This window comes from Hyperolius riggenbachi, chromosome 6 (assembly GCF_040937935.1).
Source record: "Hyperolius riggenbachi isolate aHypRig1 chromosome 6, aHypRig1.pri, whole genome shotgun sequence".
NCBI classification, from domain to species: domain Eukaryota; kingdom Metazoa; phylum Chordata; class Amphibia; order Anura; family Hyperoliidae; genus Hyperolius; species Hyperolius riggenbachi.
In genome coordinates this window covers 212,467,961-212,490,837 of record NC_090651.1, presented here as the reverse complement: position 1 = coordinate 212,490,837, position 22,877 = coordinate 212,467,961, and the positions used below count along the sequence as shown (strand labels likewise).

Below are 22,877 nucleotides of genomic sequence, written 5' to 3'. Positions count from 1 at the left end.
TACAGGGGGACGGAGACTAGGACATTGAAGCACACCGTTTTTTAACCCTCCTGCATCACATACCTGGAGCTGCCACGGCACATTCACACAGGGTGGAAGCCGCTCTTCAGGCACCTGCTCAATTGCCAGCAAACGAAAACTGATGTTTCTTGGAATCCAATGAATAATGCTAAGTTGGAATCTAACAAAAGGTTGTTAGCGTATGGGGAACCCTTAAAGAAAGAATAGATAGCCCAAGATACAAACTAGAAGACAACTAAAAAATGAAGTCAACCAAAGCCAACCAAGACACCAAAAGCAAAAGCACAGCTGGAATATAAAGAAGTGGATACACAAATCAAGAAAGGAATAAGAAAAGTTCAACGTTTTGGATAGACAAAACAAGCACAGAGCCGAGGAGGCTGAGCTCAAGGGATATGTAAAAAGGCTTTATTACTAGTAAATGATCCAACTAATTTTTTAGAAAATCTAAACCAGTAGAAGATAAACATGGGCAAATCCTAACAGCAGAGGAAAAGCAACTTGGAAGATGGAGGGAACACTTTTCAGAAATATATCAAGAGGTTAAACAAAATACAGACAAATTCTATGTGAATGAAACCATAAAGCAAAACTGAACAATAAATATATCACCTTCAATATGTGCAGAAGTGGAATAGGCTCTCATTTCGATATTGGTGAAATAGAAATATGAAGTGAAAACAAGTATCAAATTAAAAAAAAGGGAAAACGAGAGCCCCTGATGGTCTGGTAGGTTACAGGATTGCAGGTCATTGAGTACAGAGTCACAAACCGTTACTTCAGGTTTGCAGGGTGCATAACCAAATTAGTGAGCCACCATATCTAAACATGCAAAGTCCAAAGTAGGTTAGCAGTAGGTTACTTACTTTGACAAAGGGGACCCTGTGCAGCCCAAAACAATTGTCAACCCTACAGTATTGACAAATTGATGCAATAAAGGCAAATCGATACAGCCTGGTGTGCTAACCTACTTTGGACTTATTACAGGATTATTCAGAATCAGTTAGTTTGAGATATTACACAAACATGGGTTACCGCAAAGGCAACCACTGGCAAAGCTATGGGGGAGTTATGACCTGACCCCACTCAGGTTAAGAAGCTGCTCTCTGTAGATAAGAAAGGGGAGAAACACCCCTCCACCAAAGGATGGCAATCATAACATTGTAAACTTGAACAGAGGCGCTAAAAAGAGTAAAAACAACTTTTCAAAAATTATAAAATGGGAGATCGGGGTTGACTTACCTCCCCAATAGAAGACATGTATATGTCAGTTTCAGTTCAATAAAAAACTTTAATCGACCGTGAGTAGTCAATTATGTTTTTTTATTGAACTGAAAGCGACAGATTTGTATCATTGATTGGGGAGGTAAGTCCACCACTGCTTTCCATTTTATCATTTATAATAAAACATTTTTACTCTATTTGGTGCCTCTGTTAAAATTTTCAGTGTCACATTAAGAATGCAATGTCCCACAAACTGACGAGTATGTCACAGCAAGGAAAATTATTAATTATTAGGAAGCCAGAAGTGACGTGGTTAATTAAAATATAAACAAGTTTATTCTGTACATTGAAACGACAACAATAACAAAAATATACAGCCCAGAATAAAACGCCTCCCCTCCATTAGTTAAAATTGCAGCTGTTTCCTGACAAACTGTCCTTGGTGCCAAACTAGTTCCATGTACATTTTTTTTGTCTTCTTACAATGAAGGAGTGTATCCATCCACCAATCAAAACAGCACCATCATTTTTTTTAACGTTCCATTTAACGTTTCCTAATCTCTAAAAGAAAATAACTGTCACTTTCAGTGAAGGGTGTCATCATCCAACATGGTAAAATGATGAGTCAGACTAAGAAATGGCTCAAGATCGTCTGTTTCTTTAAATCAGAATGCTGCATCTGTAATGTCCTCCCGGGATCACAGCATTCTTGGAGTGTATAACGGCAACATAAAACTTGATAAAAAAAAATAAAAAACAATCCAGTCTGTAATTGTTCATTTAAAAAAAACAAAAAGTTGCTTGGTAAAAAGCATATTGGTTCCAGAGTATTACAAATTTGCATTCTTTTTGATCCAGTCCCTCATAGCTGACACCTTTGTGTAGACACCAGGTTTATTCCTCCGGGCACAGCCTTCTCCCCAACTGACAACACCAGCAAGATACACCTTCCCATTGGTCTCCACACTGGACAGGGGACCCCCAGAGTCACCCTGCAGAAAATAAATTAGGTGTTATTTTAACTTATTTTTTCATGATCACTTCAAACAGTTTCTCGAAAAAGTTTAGGTTTGGACACCTTAAAATGAAATGGTTTCAAGCATACAACGCAAATGTTTACAAAATTGGCAATAGAAATTGTTAATCCATAAAAAAGAAGAACAACCCACTAAAAAGCTACAGATTCTTTCCTGCTGAATTCTCTGATCAGGGGCATCTCAATAAATCATAATATCATCAAAATGTTAATGTATCTCAATAATTCTATTCAAAAAGTGAAACTCATGTATAATACAGATGAAGTACACACAGCGTGATGCCTTTTAAGCATTTTTTTTTTCATTTTACTGATTAGGCGTTACATGAAAACCCAAAGTTCAGAATCTTAGCAAATTAGAATATTGTGAAAAAGTACAATACTGTATTCTCAATGGCCACATATGCAATAAAATGTTTCTCTTGCGTTTTCTCCTAGGAGATAATTTTTCAACTTTTTAAAATAACTTTTCAGCACTTTGCAATTAGGAAAAGCACCAAAGTAGGTGAAAAATAACTGTCAACATTATTCAGGGTATTTTCTTGCTTGCTGGTGGTTTAAAAGGCATTTTAGTGACAATGGGCTTGATTCACAAAAGAGTGCTAACTGTTAGCACGGCCGTTTTCGCGCGAATTTTCGCATCGCGCGTGATCGCGAATTTTCACGCTAAACGATAACGTTTTTGCACGCAAACGCGAATTTTCGCGCGAAAACGATATCGTTTCGCGTGAAAATTCGCGTTTGCGCGCGAAAACGTTATCGTTTAGCGCGAAAATTCGCGCGAAAACGGCTGTGCTAACAGTTAGCACTCTTTTGTGAATCAAGCCCAATGTGTGAAAATACCACCTAGGAGGAAAAGAACACAGAACAAGGTATGTGGACCATAATGCCTCATTCTATTAAGCTAATTAACTCAAAACACCAGCAAAGATGTCTTGAGCCTTGAAACGGTCTCTCAGTCTGGTTCAGTGGGCCACACAATCATGGGGAAGAGTGCTGAATCAACAGCTGTCAGAGAACACAAGGTCTGAAGGAAGAGTGGAGAGGCACAGAATCCAAAGTTACTTTAGATTCATGTGAAATTTCCCAAGTCAATGATGATTTGGGGAGCCATATCATCTCCTGCTGTTTGACAACTGGGTTTTATTGACTCCAAATGCAGTCATTTACCAGGAATTTTAAGAGCTCTTCATGCTTCCTTCTGCTGACAAATTTTCTAGAGATGCTGATTTCATTTTCCAGCAGGAGTTGGCAACTGATCATACTGACAAAAGCACTAATACTGGTTTAATGACCATGGTATCACTGTGCTTGATTGGCCAGAAACCTTGCGTGACCTAAACCCCAGAAAGAATCTATGAGGTATTGTCAAGAGAAAGAAAAGAGACACCAGACCCAAAAATGCAAAACAAAGTGAAGGCCACTATCAAAGCACACTGGGCTTCCATGACACCACAGCAGTGTCACAGGCTGACTACTGCATCAATGTGGTATGGCATGGAGGCAAAGTATGCAAAAGGTGCCCTTGACTAGGGATGATCAACGAGATGCAAATATTTCCGAGTTCATGCAGAATTATGTAAATTTGTATGCTTATGTATGTATGCAGCTTGAAAATGGACCAATCAAGTCCCACTCAGGTTTAAATTCATTAGTCCATTTTCAAGCTGCATAAATTTGTATTCAGATTTACATAATCCTACATGAACTCCAAAATATTTGTAACTCATTGATCATTCCAAGCCCCGACCAAGTATCGAGTGTGTACATGGACATACTGAGCAGATCAACATTTCTGTATTAAAATAATTTTTTAATCAGGCATATTTAATAGTCTTAATTTTCAAAATACTGTACTAAATTGTGAGTTTTCATTTGTTAAATGCCATAATGAGCAAAATGAAAATACATAAAATGCTTGAAGTGTGTAGTGAATGTATGTAATACAAAACAAAAATCACCTTTTCAATTGAGTTATTAAAATAAATCAACGTTTTGCTGATATTCTAATTTGTTGTGATGTGCCATAATAAACAACAGGGTGGGATAAAAGCTGCACAACCTATAAATGAGCAATACAGAGGGCTCTTTTTGCTTTAGAACACTCACAGAATTGCTGATTGAGGTCAGCACATACCCTTTGTAGTGAATGAGTTTAGATCACCTAAATCGTGGAGCATTTAGGCTGCTTGTGGTTTTTTTGTTCAGAGGTGTTCAAACAAAGCTAAGTACCGGGGCAAACGCAGGTTTATGATTTTTTGGAGATTAATTTTTCTTTTCTAAACGTACATTCATTTATGTTTCTATGACCTAATTAATATTCCTTTGCATATCAGAATCAGAATCATTTTATTTATATATAAATCACAAACATACAATTACATTTAAAGCATGTTCTCTTGAATCCAGAATGAAATAAGAATTTATTTCATAGTTCTTGTTCTCAAATGAATTTCACATTCAGCGTTTAATAACTGCATACTGTGAATCCAGTGCTTACCTGGCAAGCATCAATGCCACCACTGACATAGCCAGCACAAACCATTCGAGGTGTCAGCTGGTCATCCAAAAGTTTGTTGCACTCTGTCTGATTAATGATACGGATTTCAGCTTTTTGGAGTATTGAGGCCCCAGTACCTGACCAAGAAATCACACTATTAGGATAATTAATCTCATAATTATTCACATAAAAATAGATAATTTATAATCCACACTATGAAGTGTGTATGTGGGGAGGGGGAGCTTGGAGAGGAGAGGGAATGCATGGAAAGGAGGCAGCAAGCAATCTGTGTGAAACAGGTAAACTGTGTGGTCGCACAAAGCATCATAAATACAATAAAAAAGGAGACACAAGGCCCAACACTAAACGTTTATAAAAAAAAAAAAAGACACACCCCTCTGTACCCTGAGACACAATGGAATGGACCCCGACATCTTTCCGCTCTGACTGCATAAAGGATCTTTTCGTTCTAACACTAAAACTTTATGGTCAGATGGCAGATAATTTGCTTCTGATGAACTAAACATGCAAACTTATTTCATGTGCAAGTATAATTGTTTTTAGTTAGCATTTGTAACATTAGTTGAAACAAAAACTTGTGTAGTGTTATAAATGGAAATGCACAATAATCTATATGAGGACGACATACTAAGACTTTGCATTATGAGCCATAAGGTCAGCCGTGGTCAGAACTCTCCAAAAAAAAGGCAAAAATCACTAATTTATTCATAACTGGATTATTCAGAAGTATCATTCTAGGGTTGATTTAACCCATTTATGTAACAAGTTCAGTTATCTTTAAAAATTAAAAAGAATTTTAAGCATTATTTTCTTCTTAAATTTGCTGAGGGCTCTTTCACATCTGCGCAGATTTTCAGCGTTTTGACGCAACGGCTAATGTTTGTGTTAACCAAGGTAAAATGTAAGTTCACAGACTTTCATTTTACCTTTTACACCCGACGCTGCGTTTCTGTGCGGTACGGTACGACGCACCTGGGAGCTGTTTTTCGTCCGACGCACCTGGGAGCCAACGTTTTCCGTCGGGTTCAATGAATAGCTACCGCCGCTGATTGCGTCGCACCGCAGATACCCGATGACACGACGCAGGCTATCAACGTGTGCAGGAGAACGGCTCCTGCACGCGTTGTCTGATGTGAAAGAGCCCTGAGCATCTCAGGCACATGCATAACTATTCCTTATGTTGTTTATAACTTACCTCCTTCAGATAAAGCACCCCAACCGGTCACCCATATTTGTTTCCCCACAGGTAAGACATAGGTACTGTCAGGAATGCAAATCGGCTGTATAAAATCTGTGTAGGTCACTGGACTATCCAGCTCCAACATGGAGATATCATTATCATATGTGTAATCACTAAAGTCTTTGTTTGCCACAATCCGTTTAATTTTGCGAAATACAACATCATTGCTGGTAGTCCGTGTGGCTTGATCATGCAAGCCCAGGTATGCTGTCCACTGGGCAGGGTCAGAATATCTGTAAAAGGACAACCAACATAAGGTCAAGAACTTGATAATGAATGAAATCTCATCTTGCTATACAAGTCTTGCCCCTTGCTAATCATAGTAAAAGAGAAAAAAAAAAAAAGCAGTTGCAGCCAAACATATGTTCTGAATGTTAAACCAGAATGACGTAATCAACGTTTCATACTCCTTTCCTTCATGTTATGTTAAATATATAAATAAAATCCACATCTCATACCGTATTCCATTAGCATCCTGGAAGCAGTGAGCAGCAGATAACAAGATGCTTGGCGCGACCAGTGACGCCCCACAAGTGTGCCCGTCCTTCTTGGTGTGCAGGCTAACCTGCCATGGCCACTCACCAATGTCGGCATTCACACCACCCACAATCCTCGTCTTTCTGCTATAAGGTCGTTTACCACAGTCTAAATAGGAAATTAACACAACTATATTAACATGGTTATCTTCTATTGGTAAAGAACAAATATTTGTAAGAAAGATATAGTGACACAGATGGCCAGACCACCAGAGGTAGCGGTCTACAATACACAAGAATTGAGATTACAATATCACACTGATACATAAAGGGCAATGATAATGTCTGATATTTCACATATGCAGTGATGCTTGAAAGTTTTTGAACCCTTTTAAATGTTCTATATTTTAGAAAAAAACAAACAAAAAAAAAAAACACAAAGCATTCCAGCACAAGAACCTTATTCCTCAGTGAAACATGGTGGTGGGGAGTGTCCTGGTTTTGGCCCGTTTTGGGGACAGCTTGCCATCCATGATGGAACAATTAATTCTGAACTATACTAGAAATTTAAAAAACAAAAAAAACAGTTGACCACATTTACATTTTTGTTTGATTGGTTGTAAAAGGGTTTTCTACAGCTACTTTTTGACAATTCTTTAGGTCACATGTATATAAAGATATACAACATTTTAAAGGGATCTGCAACTTTTAAGCCTAAAGCTGCATACCGAGGCTAAAGGTATTCCCAAGACCATCATTTCAGAACGAAAACTATAGCAGCAGTACATGTATCGGAGGATGTAATTTAGTGATCCACTATGCCAGATCACTAAATATTCAACACAACAGAGTGCTATTGTTTAGGGCCTCCGGCTCACACTCTACTCCTTATCCCCTCTCCATAGAACAGTGCAGGCTGCTCAGTTATAACCAAGCAGTGTGCTTGTAGAGCAATCATTTCTAAAACTGCCACCTGAAATGACTACCATCAGTTGTTGTGAGAGACAATTATCAGTATCCTATGCTGCTTTAGTGTAGAATATTTTTACCTCAGAAAGCCAAAGATGTGCTTTTTATTTTAATATCAGCACCCAGTGCTTATGGATTTGTAGTTTGGTAACCTGTTTATTTGATTTCTAAAATTACTAACAAGCCAAAGCTGATTGGTTAGTAATTTTAGAAATCAAATAAACAGGTTACCAAACTACAAATCCATAAGCACTGGGTGCTGATATTAAAATAAAAAGCACATCTATAGCATAAAGTATTCATATTTTATGCAGTACATAACATTTTGTAGAATGAATAGTCAACTTTAGGTTAAACAGGAGCAGCCACAAGAAACAATTATCATATCTAGAAACATCTGAAGACATTGTCATTGCTTTACTAAAGGCCTATTTTGTTACCCTACTTAGAGTTCTCCAAAAGGCTCTAAGTTTCTCTAACCCATGTCAGGTTTCTTTGTGAACTGTGTTGGATACATACTCTGTCCACACCTTTGACCCTTGTCATGAAGGCTGAAAGTGTATGGTATAAAAAACAAAATCTCAATGGGAGGCCAAGATAATAGCAATGAAAGCCATAAATGGTCTGGCAGGAGCTGCACTTTAATTTTAGCCATTAGGCAGATACAACTGCCTCGACTCTGCATGTGTATATCTGTATGAATTTTGATTTATGTATTCTTGGGAACTGCAGGGATGAGATGCCCAGATTTCTGCCAGGCTCTTTAATGTTTTCATATATAGAAATGGTAGCACAGCTCACCACTCCGCTGTAACAATCCAGGAGCAGGCTAAAAGCTTGGCAACAACCGGAACATGTATTTGAAGAAAAGAACCTGCTTGACTGGGAAGTTTAAAAGGTCCAGTCTTTTTAAGAAAACAGTCACAAACAGAGGCATCATCCATCCATGCATGCATGCATGATGCCTTTGTCTGTGACCATTTTCTAATGTAAAGACTGAACCCTTTTAAACTTTCCAGTCAAGCAGATTTTTCCCTCAAATACATCTTAAATGTTTTCCTCTTAACTAATATATTCCCACATCAGTAGTTATCACCTTACTAAGGACATTACACAATGCTAGGAGGTATTATTTTCTTACTGCAAGTGGCTTCAGCCTCATCGGAGCCATCGGTGCAGTCTGCCGTGCCGTCACATTGTGGGTTCGCCTTGCTGATGCACTGACCATTCTGACACTTGTAAGTGTTCTCGGTACAAGCGATGGTCTGAACTGAGCATGATACGAAAGGAGAGAGAACAGATTAGAGATGTCCCCCTTTGAGCAGTAAGTTATTATTTAAGACTTAAAACAAGAATACAACAAAATAATTCTTCAGTCATCAAATTCCACAACATTTTTAATGCTTCTAACATGTATATTCATTATTATTTTTATTTATAGCGAGCCAACGTATTCCATAGCACAGTACAACATGCATGCAAAACATACAACAATGGGGAGCCTAGATACATGAGCAGTTCAACTAGTGACACAAGTACTGATGCATACAATTGATGTATAGTTTGAGTAACATCATCAATACTGATAGATGTTCATTTGATAAATTGCACAGAAACTGGAAACAAAAAGAGGAAGGTCCCTACCCTTGCGGGCTTACAATCTAGAAGGTAATGGGTTGAGGCACTGTGGAGTAGACAAAGGGGTTAGCAGAAGAGGCAGTTAGCTTTAAATTTTAGCTATAGCAAGTTATAAGCGTGTCTAAAAAGGTGTCTCCTGAGGTTTCGTTTGAAAATTTCCAGGCTTGGGGCATGACAGATAGGCTGTGGTAGAGTTTTCCAAAGGCGACACTCGGGAGACGTCTTGGATGTGAGAGTGAGAGGAGGTGACCAAGCTGAACAACAAGAGGGGCTCCTGGGAGAAGCAAAGGTACCAGGATGGAAGATATCTGGAGATTAATAAAGAGATGTATGGAGGGGATAGCCTATGTAGAGCTTTGCATGATAGTGTAAGGAGTTTAAACTGGATACTTTGGGTGAGCTGTAGCCAATCAAATGATTGGCAGAGGGGAGCAGCATTTGGAGGAGAGGTGAATGAAATGAGCAGCAGCGTTCAATAGGGACTGGAGAGGTACCAGTCTGTTTTTGGCAGGCCACAGAGTAGGTTATCACAGTAATCAAAACAAGACATGATTAGAGCATGTTAGAACTTTTTAGTAGCCTCGTGAGTAAGTAAGGGATGAATTCTGGAAATATTTTTTAAATGGAAGGAGCAGGAGGTTGTTAATGGGTTAATATGTGGTTGAAATGAGAGCTCAGAGGAGTCCAGAGTTACTCCAAAACCACAAGTTTTAGTATAAGCCTGGTTTCTTCTATGTGACATAGAAGGCAAAGACAAAACTAAATTGTCTATGTTTTTCTGTACGGGGAAAACTCTGTTATGGGTATAGAAAGCAACAAAATGCATTCATTTTATTTAAACCAACTCTCCCTGTAATCCCCATTGTGAGAGATTTCCATTCATCTAGTTGCTGAATATCATCTTGTTAAAGTGGTATGAAACTCAGGATTTCTTCCTTTGCACTAAAAGATAATTTACTGCATGAAACCTACTACCAGAAAAAAAAATGGTAGCGGAACAGCATTCAAACAATTAAACACAACAGTTTTTTCTTCAGTGGGAAGCTTAGATCTGACCTCAAGTGATTGCATCATCTTGTTTATATTTCCTAATCAGCCACAATTTTTAAACATTCCTGGCAGTGTTTCAGCCTGCAGGGATAGGGCCGGTTCACATTGGCCATTTTCCCCACGATCGCAGACACGAACGGACAATTCACAGGCAAAATCTTGTCAGCGCGCTTTGTGCTTGTTAATCCTGTTCAATAGAATGAGCCACAGCGCAATCAACCCAAAGACGCTACAGGCAGCGTGTTTGCGATTGATCGACATCACAAACGCTGCAGTGTGAATGTATACATAGGGAAACATTAGTAGCAGTCCTTAGTGGAAGGTAAAAAAAAAAAAAAAAAAAGAGAAATCTCACTAGATACATTATAATATGTATGTAAGAATAGGTGGAGCGCTCAACATCACACACACATTGCCTGCACTAAAGCGCAAACAAATAAATGAGTGAATAGGCCCTCCTGCAGCTAGAGCCAGAATATTTAGGCCAGAATATTTAGGCCAGAACCTGAATATTTAGGCTAGAGCCTGAATATCTAGGCCAAAACACAAATGCACAGCACCAATACAGTACTAATTCACAGCATTAAAAATCAACAGTCCTTTTACAAATTACATGGACAGCTCACGATCATATGGTGTTATATGGACTCTATTGCTTATATAATAGGACACTACATAGGTTCCTTTCCACAGGAGGACTATTAATAGTTATTGATGTGTATGTGGTTTTCATACAACTTTTCCCTTCCACAGGAGGACTGTTGATTTTTAATGCTGTGCATTAGTATTGTATTGGTGCTGTGCATTTGTGTTTTGGCCTAGATATTCAGGCTCTAGCCTAAATATTCAGGTTCTGGCTTAAATATTCTGGCCTAAATATTCCGGCTCTAGCTGCAGCAGGGCCTATTCACTCATTTATTTGTTTGCGCTTTAGTGCAGGCAATGTGTGTGTGATGTTGAGCGCTCCACCTATTCTTACATACATATTTGATTAGGGTGGTGATATCCCACACGGTGTGGAGACCCATCACATCACATAGATCATGGCCTCGATTCATAAAAGTGCCTGCGAGCGGGGAAAGTCGAGCGGGGAAACACCGCTGTCGGTATTTCCGCCTTCAGGGTGGTAATTCATAAAAATGTTGCCTGTTGTGACAGGCGTGCGGAGATACTCCGCTGTAGGCAGGCGTTAGGCTGTCGGGAGACATGCGGAAGCCGGAGAAGCAGGCGGAATCCCTCCGTGCGGTGTTCTCTCTGCAGCTGCTTGGGAGGTCTGTCCCATTCACTGCAACGGATTCCGCACGCTTCTCGCCACATCAGAGGTAGCGGTAATACCCGTCCGCATACCGCTACCTCTAATTTTTATGAATTGACCACTTGTTACTTTTGCTGTGATAATCACCGCGCAAGGCGGTGATTTATCACTTTGCTCGCGAATGTCGGCTTTTCATGCGGAAAAGCCTTTATGAATACAGATCTTGCTGTGTGGTCGGTAAAGTGTGCCATTTTCTGCATTCCCGCATGTGGGAATGCTTTATGAATCGAGGCCATTGTGTATATTTTAGAGTGTTCATCTAATTTAGAGGAGCGCATAAGCCACTTTTTACAGATACATTATAATATATAAGAAATACAGCAGGTATGCAATAATATGCAATGGCTGCTTTCAGAACAAATGAACTGTACTTTTGGAAAATGTAGTTTGTAAATGGACAATTATACTTGCGCACAAAAGCAAATATAACTGTATGGGTAATAAAAGGTATGAAAACACATTTTTATTGAATATTATATTACTAGTAGACCTAAGCCCGTTTAAAAACGGGCTCTAGGTCTGTGTCCTCCTGTCTCTGGGTCCGTGCTGCACACATGCGCAGTAGTAAAAAGCACGGACAACGCTACATAGAGACAGGAGGCACATGCAGGGACACAGGGGCTTTATTATAGAGGATGCCAGAGTTTAATCCCACTTGAATACTGAATATTTGAATCATAAATAACCCAGGGGTTTTCAGCCAGATTATGGACAGATAGGGTTGTCCAGTAGTGGAAATTTCACCAAACAGGCCAGAACAAGGGAGATATTTTTTTTCAACCTTTTTTCAACCTCAATACCAGACATTTTAATGTTAATGTAATATTAGCAAATTCCTGGATAAGACCTTTAGGAAAAAAAAAATCTTTCAACTCGTAGTCTTGCCCTTAAACTACAACTGTACCAAGAGGGCTATGGAGGCTGCCATATGTATTTCCTTTTAAGCAATACCAGTTGCCTGGCTAGCCTTCTGATACTCAGCCTCTAATACTTTTAGCCACAGAGCCTGAACATGCATGCAGCACAGCAGATCAAGTGTTTCTGCATCCATGTTTCTGGTGTGATTCAGACATTACTGCAGCCAAATAGATCAACAAGACTGCCAGGCAACTGGTATTGTTTAAATAGAAATAAATATGAAAGCCTCCATAGCCCTCTTGCTACAGGTGTACTTTAAAGCATAGTTCCCCAACCCCTATCCTCAAGGCCCACCAACAGTGCATGTTTTGTGGAAATTCACACAGGTAGTTAATCAGCTCTGTTGATATACGAATTACCTCACCTGTGCACGTTTGTGGTTTTCTGCAAAACATGCACTGTTGGTTAGCATTGAGGACAGGGTTGGGGAACTATGCTTTAAAGCACACCTGAAGTGAAAAGAATATAAAGGCTGACATTTATTTCCTCTTCAACAATGAAAATTGCCTGGTTGTCCTAATAATCTTCCTCTAATACTATAGACCCTGAACACGCATACAAATCAGGTACTCTGATTGAAGTCTGACTGGAATAGCCACATGCTTGTTTTATGTGTGTGATTTGGACACTATTGATGCCAAAAATATCAACAGGGCGGCCAGGTACCTGGTATGGTTTTAACCATTTAATGACACCCTAACGTATTAAAACGTCATGCTTTACCCTATTAACAGCAACATGACGTTTTAATACGTCGCGCGTTCCCGCCGCCGCTACCGCCGTGTGTGCGCCGCTACCGCCGCCAATTCCGCCGGGATCCCGTGCTGAGTGATTGGGGAAGAGGACCGAACAGTCCTCTACCCAATCGCAGTGCCTGGAGTGAATGGACGTGACCGCGAACAGCGGCTACGTCCATTCACAAAAACAGGAAATTGTTTCTGTTCAATAAAGTGTAAAAAAAAAAAAAAGTGATCACTTCCTATAACGAAGTGTTTACTAGCGCCATCTTGTGGCCAAAAAGTATATTACACATACAAAATACAGACATACACAATTACATACACATCATTAATAAAATTACACTTACAACCCTCCCACCCAGAAAAAAAAACACTTGTAAAAAAAATTCAGCTTAAAATAAATAAATAAATAAATAAATAAATAAATAAATAGTTTCCTTATGGACTCAACTTTTTTTAATCTATATTTTATGGGGGAAAATTAATTTTAATTTATTACATTGGGGCTGGTAATTATGGCCAGAACAAAAAAAAAAAAAAAACAGAAAAATAACACCTATATTTCAAAATAATATATTGTCGCCATACATTGTGATAGGGACATAATTTAAATGGTTTAATAATCGGGACAACTGGGTAAATAATATGTGCTTGTTTTATCCACAGGAGAATGTTTAATTTTAAAACTAGAATGGCTAAAACCTGAGAAATAATGATTTTTTTCCTTTTTTTTTTTTCTCATTAAAACACATTTAGAATAAACATATTCTTAGCAAAATGTACTACTCACAGAAAGCCTAATTGGTGGCGGAAAAAACGAGGTATAGATCATTTTCTTGTGATAAGTAGTAATAAAGTTATTAGGGAATAAAAGGGAGGAGCACTGACAAGTGAAAATTGCTCTGGTCCGTTAGAGTAAAAACCCTTGGGGGTGAACTGGTTAAAGGAAATAAACACAGCAGCCTTCATATGTGTATTACTTCAGGTGTACTTTGAGTAATGAATATTTTCTTTAATGACATTAATAACATCCTGCCCCAATTGGGTTGGATGAGCACTGCTGTGGTTGTTCTATTCTAGTGTTTGTATTGTTCTTGTCTATTAATCATTTGTGTCCCTGCTTATTTTACAGGCTAAATAGAATGAGAAATGTTTGGAATTCTGCACAGAAACAAAATGTTTTTTTAATGTGCTGGCTACCATCTTGTTACCTTAGCCCCTATTCCTGCTGGACCTAGTTTCCTGAATTTGTCATAAAATTCTGCATTGTCTGTAATTAAGCTCAGCACTAATGCTGTGCATCTTTACCAGCTCTTCCTCATACATTTTCACCCTTTCAGCCACATGGCATGCAGCTTACCATTGTGGGACTTTACAGACTATTGTGCCTTTACAGACGATTGTGCTTTGGAAAATGCAAATTTCACTGTGGCCCGTATTTTAGTAGCTGAAGTGTGACATAAGTTTCTTACAACATTCCCTTGTCCCCCTCTTCCTGTATGTTGGGCCCAATGGTTCTGTGCAGCTGCTCTATCGACTGTTGGGCCCCCACCTCAATCTTGGCAGATGCGATAGCTGTGCCAGCATTCAGAGCCAATAAGACACAGCTCCATCAAGGAGATGTTTATAATCCCCTCTGCCTTTCTTCCCCTTCGAAAATCAATGTAGATAATACCCCAGGTGTAAGGCTGGTACTTTGGAGACTGCACAGAGCTGATCTCTCGGAGCCACTGCCCTCTGGTCAAGCAGGTGCCAAAATCAGAAGTGTCATTATCCAGACCTCTTCATTCTATTTAATTTGGTGGTTCTTTTTATTTACCTTTCTACATTTTTTATTGAAGTGTACCCGAGGCAGACCATGGGGTGGTTTGGGTGGGGAGAGGGGGGCATACCGGACACAGAGGCATGTTCCATGTTTTATGCTTTGCCTCTGTGTCCACTGTCCCCTATGCGTCACTCTATGCATCCACCCCTGCGCGTTGTGTCACCCCCAGAATTGTCAAAAAGCTACGTGTCGGCAGTCTCGAGGGGAAAGGGGCTTCCCTCGCAAGAAAGGCACTCTTGCAAAACACCAACCCTGGTGTTAGGAAGGCCCCCTCCCCTGCTCTAATTGATCTTCTATGCTTCTCCACCACCGCTCCCCCACCTCACTGCTCTGTGTTGAGACACACAGAGCCAGAGCTGCATCGTTGTGAACCCATGGGTCGCGGCCATGTGTGTTTTTTTGTTCACCAAAAGTCGGTGATTGCGGAAAGGCAGGAGTGGCGGTAATTGATGCTGCCTTACTGAGTGCACAGGTGGAGGTGTGTTTAACAACTGTGTCGATGGGAGAGGTGGAGGAGGCGTACTAAGGGAGTGAGAGGAGCGTCCTGTCCCGCCCCCTCACTAGGAAGTAATGCAAGAGACGCCACGTGTGATGTAGCGGTGTCTCTAATCTAATGCTCGGAGGGAACCCTGCTGAGAGAGCATAGGACACAACACACGGGACGATTGCATGCCAGTCTGGTGGGAGGCAGAGAGGAGATCAACGAGCGGCTGCTGGTGACAGTATGGTGATATTTATGCTACAAGAGAAAGCTGCAGCACAGAGGTGGTGAGACTGCAAATATATATACATTGATGGTCATCAGAAAGTGGTTGCAGCAGATTGGGTATACACCTTGGTGCGATTGGCCAGAAGATTTGTCCTGTTTGTTACATGCTGCAAGTTGTTATACACTGGTTGTCACGAGAAATTGATAACGGCAGACTGTGTCTGTAGCCTGGTGCAATTGGCCAGAAGATTTGGAGCCAGGACGCCGTCGTGGGACCTCCCGACCAGCACTGGGCTGGAAAAAGCCCCGGGTGAGTACAACTTTTATTTTTTAGATGAGCTCGGAGTCCCTTTAAGGAAATTGAGAGATGTGGTATTTTATAAAATTTTAAGATTAATATGAATAAATCTGAAGCACTGAATCTATTATTGGCACCAGGAGTTTTGAATTCGGTGGAAAGTAAAATTTCATTTCCTTTTAGAAAACAGGCAATTAAATATTTAGGAATAATGTTACCTAGCGATTTGTTGAAGTTATACTCTTTGAATTATCTTCCATTATTAGGTTCAATTAAAAAAAGATTTGGAGGGATGGAGTGGAAAAGGTTTTTCATGGTTTGGGTGTATAGTTATTGTTAAAATAAATATTTTGCCTAGGCTGGTGTTTTTCATGTCCATTATTCCAATTTGTGTGCCTGCAGCTTTTTTCAGGTCTCTTAACCAGTCGGGCGGTATGGACGAGCTCAGCTCGTCCATCACTGCCGGAGGCTGCCGCTCAGGCCCTGCTGGGCCGATTTTAGTGAAATAAAAAGCAGCACACGCAGCCGGCACTTTGCCAGCCGCGTGTGCTGCCTGATCGCCGCCGCTCTGCGGCGATCCGCCGCGAGCAGCGGCGAAAGAGAGTCCCCCCAGCCGCCTGAGCCCAGCGTAGCCGGAACAAAAAGTTCCGGCCAGCGCTAAGGGCTGGATCGGAGGCGGCTGACATCAGGACGTCGGCTGACGTCACTCCGCTCGTCGCTATGGCGACGATGTAAGCAAAACAAGGAAGGCCGCTCATTGCGGCCTTCCCTGTTTATTCTGGGCGCCGGAGGCGATCGGAAGAACGCCTCCGGAGCGCCCTCTAGTGGGCTTTCATGCAGCCAACTTTCAGTTGGCTGCATGAAATAGGTTTTTTTTTATTTAAAAAAACCCCTCCCGCAGCCGCCCTGGCGATCTTAATAGAACGCCAGGGTGGTTAAATCAATCCTTATTATGTTTGTTTGGTAGAACAAGCCCTCAAGATTAGCATATGAGATTTTGGTATGCCCTAAAGAAAAGGGGGTGTTAGGGCTTCCGGATCTAAAACTATTATAGAGCTTGTGTTATGGTAAGACTTTTCGATTGGACGTATGGGGGTGGAGGTAAGAGGTGGGTAGGTATTGAAAAAGAATTGGTTGGATTGGGTTTGGCAAAAGTTTTTTGGCTGCCAGGGAAATTCAGAGATCTACCAAGATGGACACCCTCGTGGATTAAAAATGTATTTAAGGTGTGGGATGTTGTTAATAAAAAGGGGGGTTGGTCTGTGGGAATTTCCTTGATGACACCTTTGGGGGGATTCTCCTTTTTTCTGCCAGGGAAAGAAAGGTTTTTTTTTTTTGGGATCATGGGGTGAGAGGGGAGGTATAATAAGAGATATTATGAATAATGGAGAAATTAAAACTTTAATCCGGTTGCGTGAGGAATACGATCAATTTCCATTAGATTTTTGGAGACATACTCCATTAAAACACTTTAGCAGAGAAGGTGAGAAATCTTTCCATTTGTACTGAATTATCAGAATTTGAGAAATTATTTGTGAAGGAGGCTCCTCCCATGCATCGGATATCATTTTTTATAAAGAGTTGAATAAATTGAGGGAGGGAGAATTTCCTAAATATTTGACTAGATGGGAGGAGGATGCTGGCATCTCTTTAGATGATGGGTTGAAAAGAAAAATATGAATTTTGGCGCACGCTACATCAGTTAGCTCTAGAATAAAGGAAATTCATTTTAAATGGACAAGATGGTATAGAACACCGGATAGGTTGGCTACAATGTTCCAGGGGGTGAGTGATAGATGTTGGAGGGGGTGTGGAGAAAAGGGGTCTTTAATGCATTTAGTGTGGGATTGCCCAGTAAGATCAGGTTTTTGGAAGGGTGTGTTGGATTGTATTGAGAAATTATGGGAAGATTGTGGCGATTGGGATCCAGTAAAGGTATTGCTGCATGGAACAACTATGTCTATTGGTAAATATAAGAGATCTTTTGTTCCCCAGCTCCTGATTGCGGCTAAAAGTTTAATCCCAGTTAAGTGAAGATGCCAGGGTTCTCCAACCCTGAAAGAATGGGTTGAGAGGGTTAATATGGTGAAGAGTATGGAGAATCAGATTGCTTTGCAGCAGGATAGATTGGAAGCATTTAATGTTAAAGGGGAAAATGGAGTGAATTTCAAGATACTAAGGACTATGACGATATGGTGGAGATGTAGGGGAAGGAGCTTCCTGTAATTAAAATGATTATAATTTTTTTTTTTACTTTTGTAGTACTTTGGATGGTAATTGGTGGAGGGGATCTTTAACCACCCTGGCGTTCTATTAAGATCGCCAGGGCGGCTGCGGGAGGGTTTTTTTTTTAAAGAGACACTGAAGCGAGACTAAATCTCGCTTCAGGTCTTATATATAGCAGGGGCACGTGTGCCCCTGCTAAAACGCCGCTGTCCCGCGGCTAAACGGGGGTCCCTTCACCCCCAACCCACCCCCCGCAAAAGATGGTCGGCAAGTTGGTCGTGGGGATTGTCTTCCTGGAGGCAGGGCTAACGGCTGCATCCCTGCCTCCGGTCGCGTCTATCAGACGCGCATCGCCGCCTCTCCCCCGCCCCTCTCAGTGAAGGAAGACTGAGAGGGGCGGGGGAGAGGCGGAGATACGCGTCTGACAGACGCGCATGGGGCAGGGCTGCGGCGGTTAGCCCTGCCCCAACCAGAAAGCGCTCCCCCGCTGCACGGAGGGGGTTTGGGGGGACAGGGACCCCCGTTAAGCCGCGCTATGGCGGCGTTTTAGCAGGGGCACGCATGCCCCTGCTAGCTATGAGGTCTGAAGCGAGATCTATTCTCGCTTCAGACTCTCTTTAAATAAAAAAAAAACGATTTCATGCAGCCAACTGAAAGTTGGCTGCATGAAAGCCCACTAGAGGGCGCTCTGGAGGCGTTCTTCTGATCGCCTCCGGCGGCCAAAAGTAACACGGAAGGCCGCAATGAGCGGCCTTCCGTGTTTTGCTTACTTCGTCGCCATGGCGACGAGCGGAGTGACGTCATGGACGTCAGCCGCCTCCGATCCAGCCCTTAGCGCTGGCCGGAACTATTTGTTCCGGCTGCGCAGGGCTCAGGCGGCTAGGGGGACCCTCTTTCGCCGCTGCTCGCGGCGGATCGCCGCAGAGCGGCGGCGATCAGGCAGCACACGCGGCTGGCAAAGTGCCAGCTGCGTATGCTGCACTTTATTTGATCCAAATCGGCCCAGCAGGGCCTGAGCGGCACCCTCTGGCGGTAATGGACGAGCTGAGCTCGTCCATACCGCTAAGGTGGTTAAAGAAGAAATTCTAATGTGAATTGAATTCTTTACGAGATTGTTGATTTAAAGATTGGGGAGAGTAGGGGGGCAGGGTTCTTTATGGGTTTTGTTTATTTTGTAATTCTGAAAATTGGAGAAGAGAATATGTTGTACTGGAATTGATATGAGAGCTGGAAATATTCTTACTACTTCAAATATATATATATATATAAAATTGATGCTATCGGCTAGCCCCCTTGTACAACAATGCCCACCTTGGGTTTTCTTTAAAGTGGTATTGTCACCATAAAAATCAAATTTCAACAGCAACTGCCTGAGTGTATTAAAGTGGATCCGAGGTGAACTTTTACTCATTGCATAATTGTGTTCCTTTCCTATTGTTTATAGGGCATTCCTCAAGCCAAATACTTTTTTGTTTAAATACTCTAATTCCCTATAAACTAAATAAACCACGCCCACAGGTTTTCAGAGAGCCTTGGCAGTAGCAAGGGCTCATGGGAGCTCAGTCTGGGCAGGAGGAGGAGGACGTGTTACTAGCTATTGATTTCAGAGGCAGAGGGGAGGAGGGAGGGGATTCGTTTTTTTTCACAGGCTGAGTGCTCAAGATACAGATAAGCCTGCCTTTGTGTAATGTTTACAAACAACATGGCTGCTGCCATTGTATCACAGGAAGAAATAATTTTCTATTAAAGCTGTTTGCAGCTAGATTTGCTGTGTAAACTGTCTAAACTTTAGATAAGATATATAGTTACTTGTTGTAGTTAGTTTTTCATCTCTGATCTGCTTTAAGTGATAAAGATGCTAATCCTGCATTCAAAATTTGCAAAATGTTTCTGCTGTCATGGTTTGGAGTTATCACATACTTTAGGAGCACTGGCCCTAGTGATAAACAGTTGAATGCTGGGAGTTCTTTTTATCTATAATATATTCTTCCTCTTCCATTTATTTCCCTGCCTAGCCTATCTGAAACCTGATTCCCTGCTCACTTGTGTTTACAAGCAAGGCTGAGGTGACTCAGTGATTGGATGTGTAAATAAAAATTAAAAAAGACTCTGGGAGGAGGGCAGCTAATGAATACACAATGAGCAAGAGAAAGAAGGTGGGGAGGAGGGGGTGGTGGGGAACTAGAGTCAGGGAGGATATGATGTCCGCATTAGCTTGGCAAGATGGCCACGGCCTAGAATAGGATTTTCTGCTTTTCCTTTGTAAAATTCACAGGAATCATTATGTGGATAGCGCAATACATCGGTTATGTAAGTAGAAGTAGTTTTATCTACTTATATATGTGTTTTTTAATTCTAAGTTAGCATGGGTGTCGCTTGTTCTTTTAAGAAATAAAAGAGGTGACGATTTTGTTATGAATGCACATAACTAGACAAAATTAAAATGGCAAAATAACACACAAAACAAAAAAAAAACACTTAGGGCCTGAACACACTTGTACGCTTCTGACTGCTTTTCAGCAACACATCAATGTTACAGACTGATACGTCTTGCTGAAAAGCAGACAGAATAGCATCTTCTTTGCACAAGCCTTACACAACGCATATCTAATCTCCATCTGAAAATGGTTTACCTTCTGGGCAGTTTGACTCATCTGTCAAATCTCCACAGTTGTCAGTTTTGTCACATTTCTGTGCTTCAGGAATACACTTTCCATTTCTGCATTTCATGTATTTATCTGGGCATTCTAAAAAAAAACAAAAAACCACAAATAGTCACAGTGCAGTGTCAGGCCTTATACATGTGATACAATTTTACCATCAGATCAACTGGACATTTCCCATTGTTCAATAATTTCCAACATGCTCGATCTGCATTCGATTCGACAATTTCGTGCAATACTGATCTCAAAATTGATAGCCTTCTCAATCGGAAGCAGATTGGACACGTTGGAAATTATGGAACAATGGGAAGAGGATCGTAGTTTAATAATACTTACTACACTCCTGTTCATCAGTGAAGTCCCCACAGTCATTCACGCCATCACACAGGAAGAATTTGGGTTTACAAACTAGGCTGGTCTTGCAGCGGAACTGCTGGGCTGTGCAATCTGAATCATAGACAAAACATCATATACATAGCACCGTTAATACAAAATATTAGAAAGCCCACTATGCAAGAATTTCAGAATTTGAAGGACTCACTGCATAAGGCCTCGTCACTGGAATCCCCGCAGTCATTCCATCCATCGCATCTCCGAGCAGTTTCAATGCAGCGCCCACTCTTACAGGCAAACTGATCAGGACAAGCTGTAAGAAACGCAGAAAATTTAACTAAGAACTGTGACAGAATTATAATAGTGTGTGTGTGTGCGTGTGCGTTTTCATAGAGTGAATATAGTGCTCAAATAATGGAATGCTTGTCAGAGACATGAACTATCTTAGACACAACATAATACAGTCCACAGGTCAGAATACATTTGTGTACCAAAAGGTGTCAATCAGGTCCTGGAATATTTTCATAGAAATCATAAGATCAAAATCTAAAAGACCAGGATAAAGTTCAATGTAAAGGCCATTAAAGTAACAATGCATACCTATCGACTCAAGTTGCCTTCATTCCTGGACTGGCCCTTTTGTCACACTTGCACCCATAGTGCCCCCTGTGTTTACCAATCCATATCCTGCAATGTCTTCCTCTTCATTGAATCTCCAGTGTCTGCTCTGCTCTACGCCCCTCCTCTCAGTGTCATGGTGGAGGGGTGAAGAGCAGAGCATTCACAAGAGACTGGAAGAAGAGGGGGAAGAAAGCGATATGCAGACAGGTAATAAGTATAATGACAAAGTTGCTCCACCGCCAGCTCTGCAAAACATGTGAACATGCAGCCACTGCCCTCCTCTGGACCAAATCCTGTCCATTTGTGACCTTTGTAGGAATTTGGTCCAGAAGTGAAGAGGACACAGAGAAGCCAAGGAAGTTCTGAAGGACCTCAGAGTCCACAGAACTCTAGATGAGAAGGACTGGTCTACAGAGTACAATGATTGCAGCTTACATGCTTAAATCCATATACCCATTTTATGTACTGTGAGACAAGACATAGGTCCACAAAAAGCCATCACTGCTGTATACACCAACATCACATTATAATATAATTAGATGTGTACTCACGGTTTTGGGGCTCATAGGACAGATACTCGGCAGTAAATCCAGTGTCTGTGTAGGATTGATCTGAGCGAAACCTCACCATTAGTTTACTGCTGTCGGCCGAGACGACAAACGGCGATCGCTCCCCACAGTATCTGTAAGTCGGGAAAGGCAGAAGGCATCTGTATCACAATCTTAAAATTATAAGCATAAAAGTGGAAGCGCGAAAAATATGCAAAATGCACAATGTAACAATGTGAGGATAAGCGTCATAGGATCCTATCTGCACCAGAGCACCTTCAGCTCTGGCTGTACAAAAGTGTAGCTGAGAACAGAATGCAAAGCTTCACTGCCAAATGTAGGGTTCATTGAGCCCAATTAAAGGACAGCTATTTAAAAAAAGATTATAAATGGCTTTCCATATGTATTTTCTTTTTTTTTTTAATAAGTACAATTCTCCTGGATACTGTGCTGGTCCTCTACATTATTTCGGTGCTCTAGAACAAGTATACATATTTTACATATAA

At 41.1% G+C, this 22,877-nt stretch overlaps 1 protein-coding gene across 1 annotated transcript in view; it reads right to left on the bottom strand.

The window, feature by feature from the left end:
- Nucleotides 1–1,562: 1,562 nt before the first annotated feature.
- The window catches only part of ST14 (ST14 transmembrane serine protease matriptase), a 97,049-nt gene continuing 75,734 nt past the window's right edge, over nt 1,563–22,877 (bottom strand). Inside the window, 9 exon segments of the mRNA XM_068240384.1 lie at nt 1,563–2,237; nt 4,782–4,918; nt 5,998–6,275; nt 6,501–6,687; nt 8,629–8,757; nt 20,840–20,953; nt 21,206–21,316; nt 21,411–21,515; nt 22,375–22,505. Of these exon segments, the coding sequence (XP_068096485.1) occupies nt 2,076–2,237; nt 4,782–4,918; nt 5,998–6,275; nt 6,501–6,687; nt 8,629–8,757; nt 20,840–20,953; nt 21,206–21,316; nt 21,411–21,515; nt 22,375–22,505 (1,354 nt within the window). The 3' untranslated portion in view covers nt 1,563–2,075.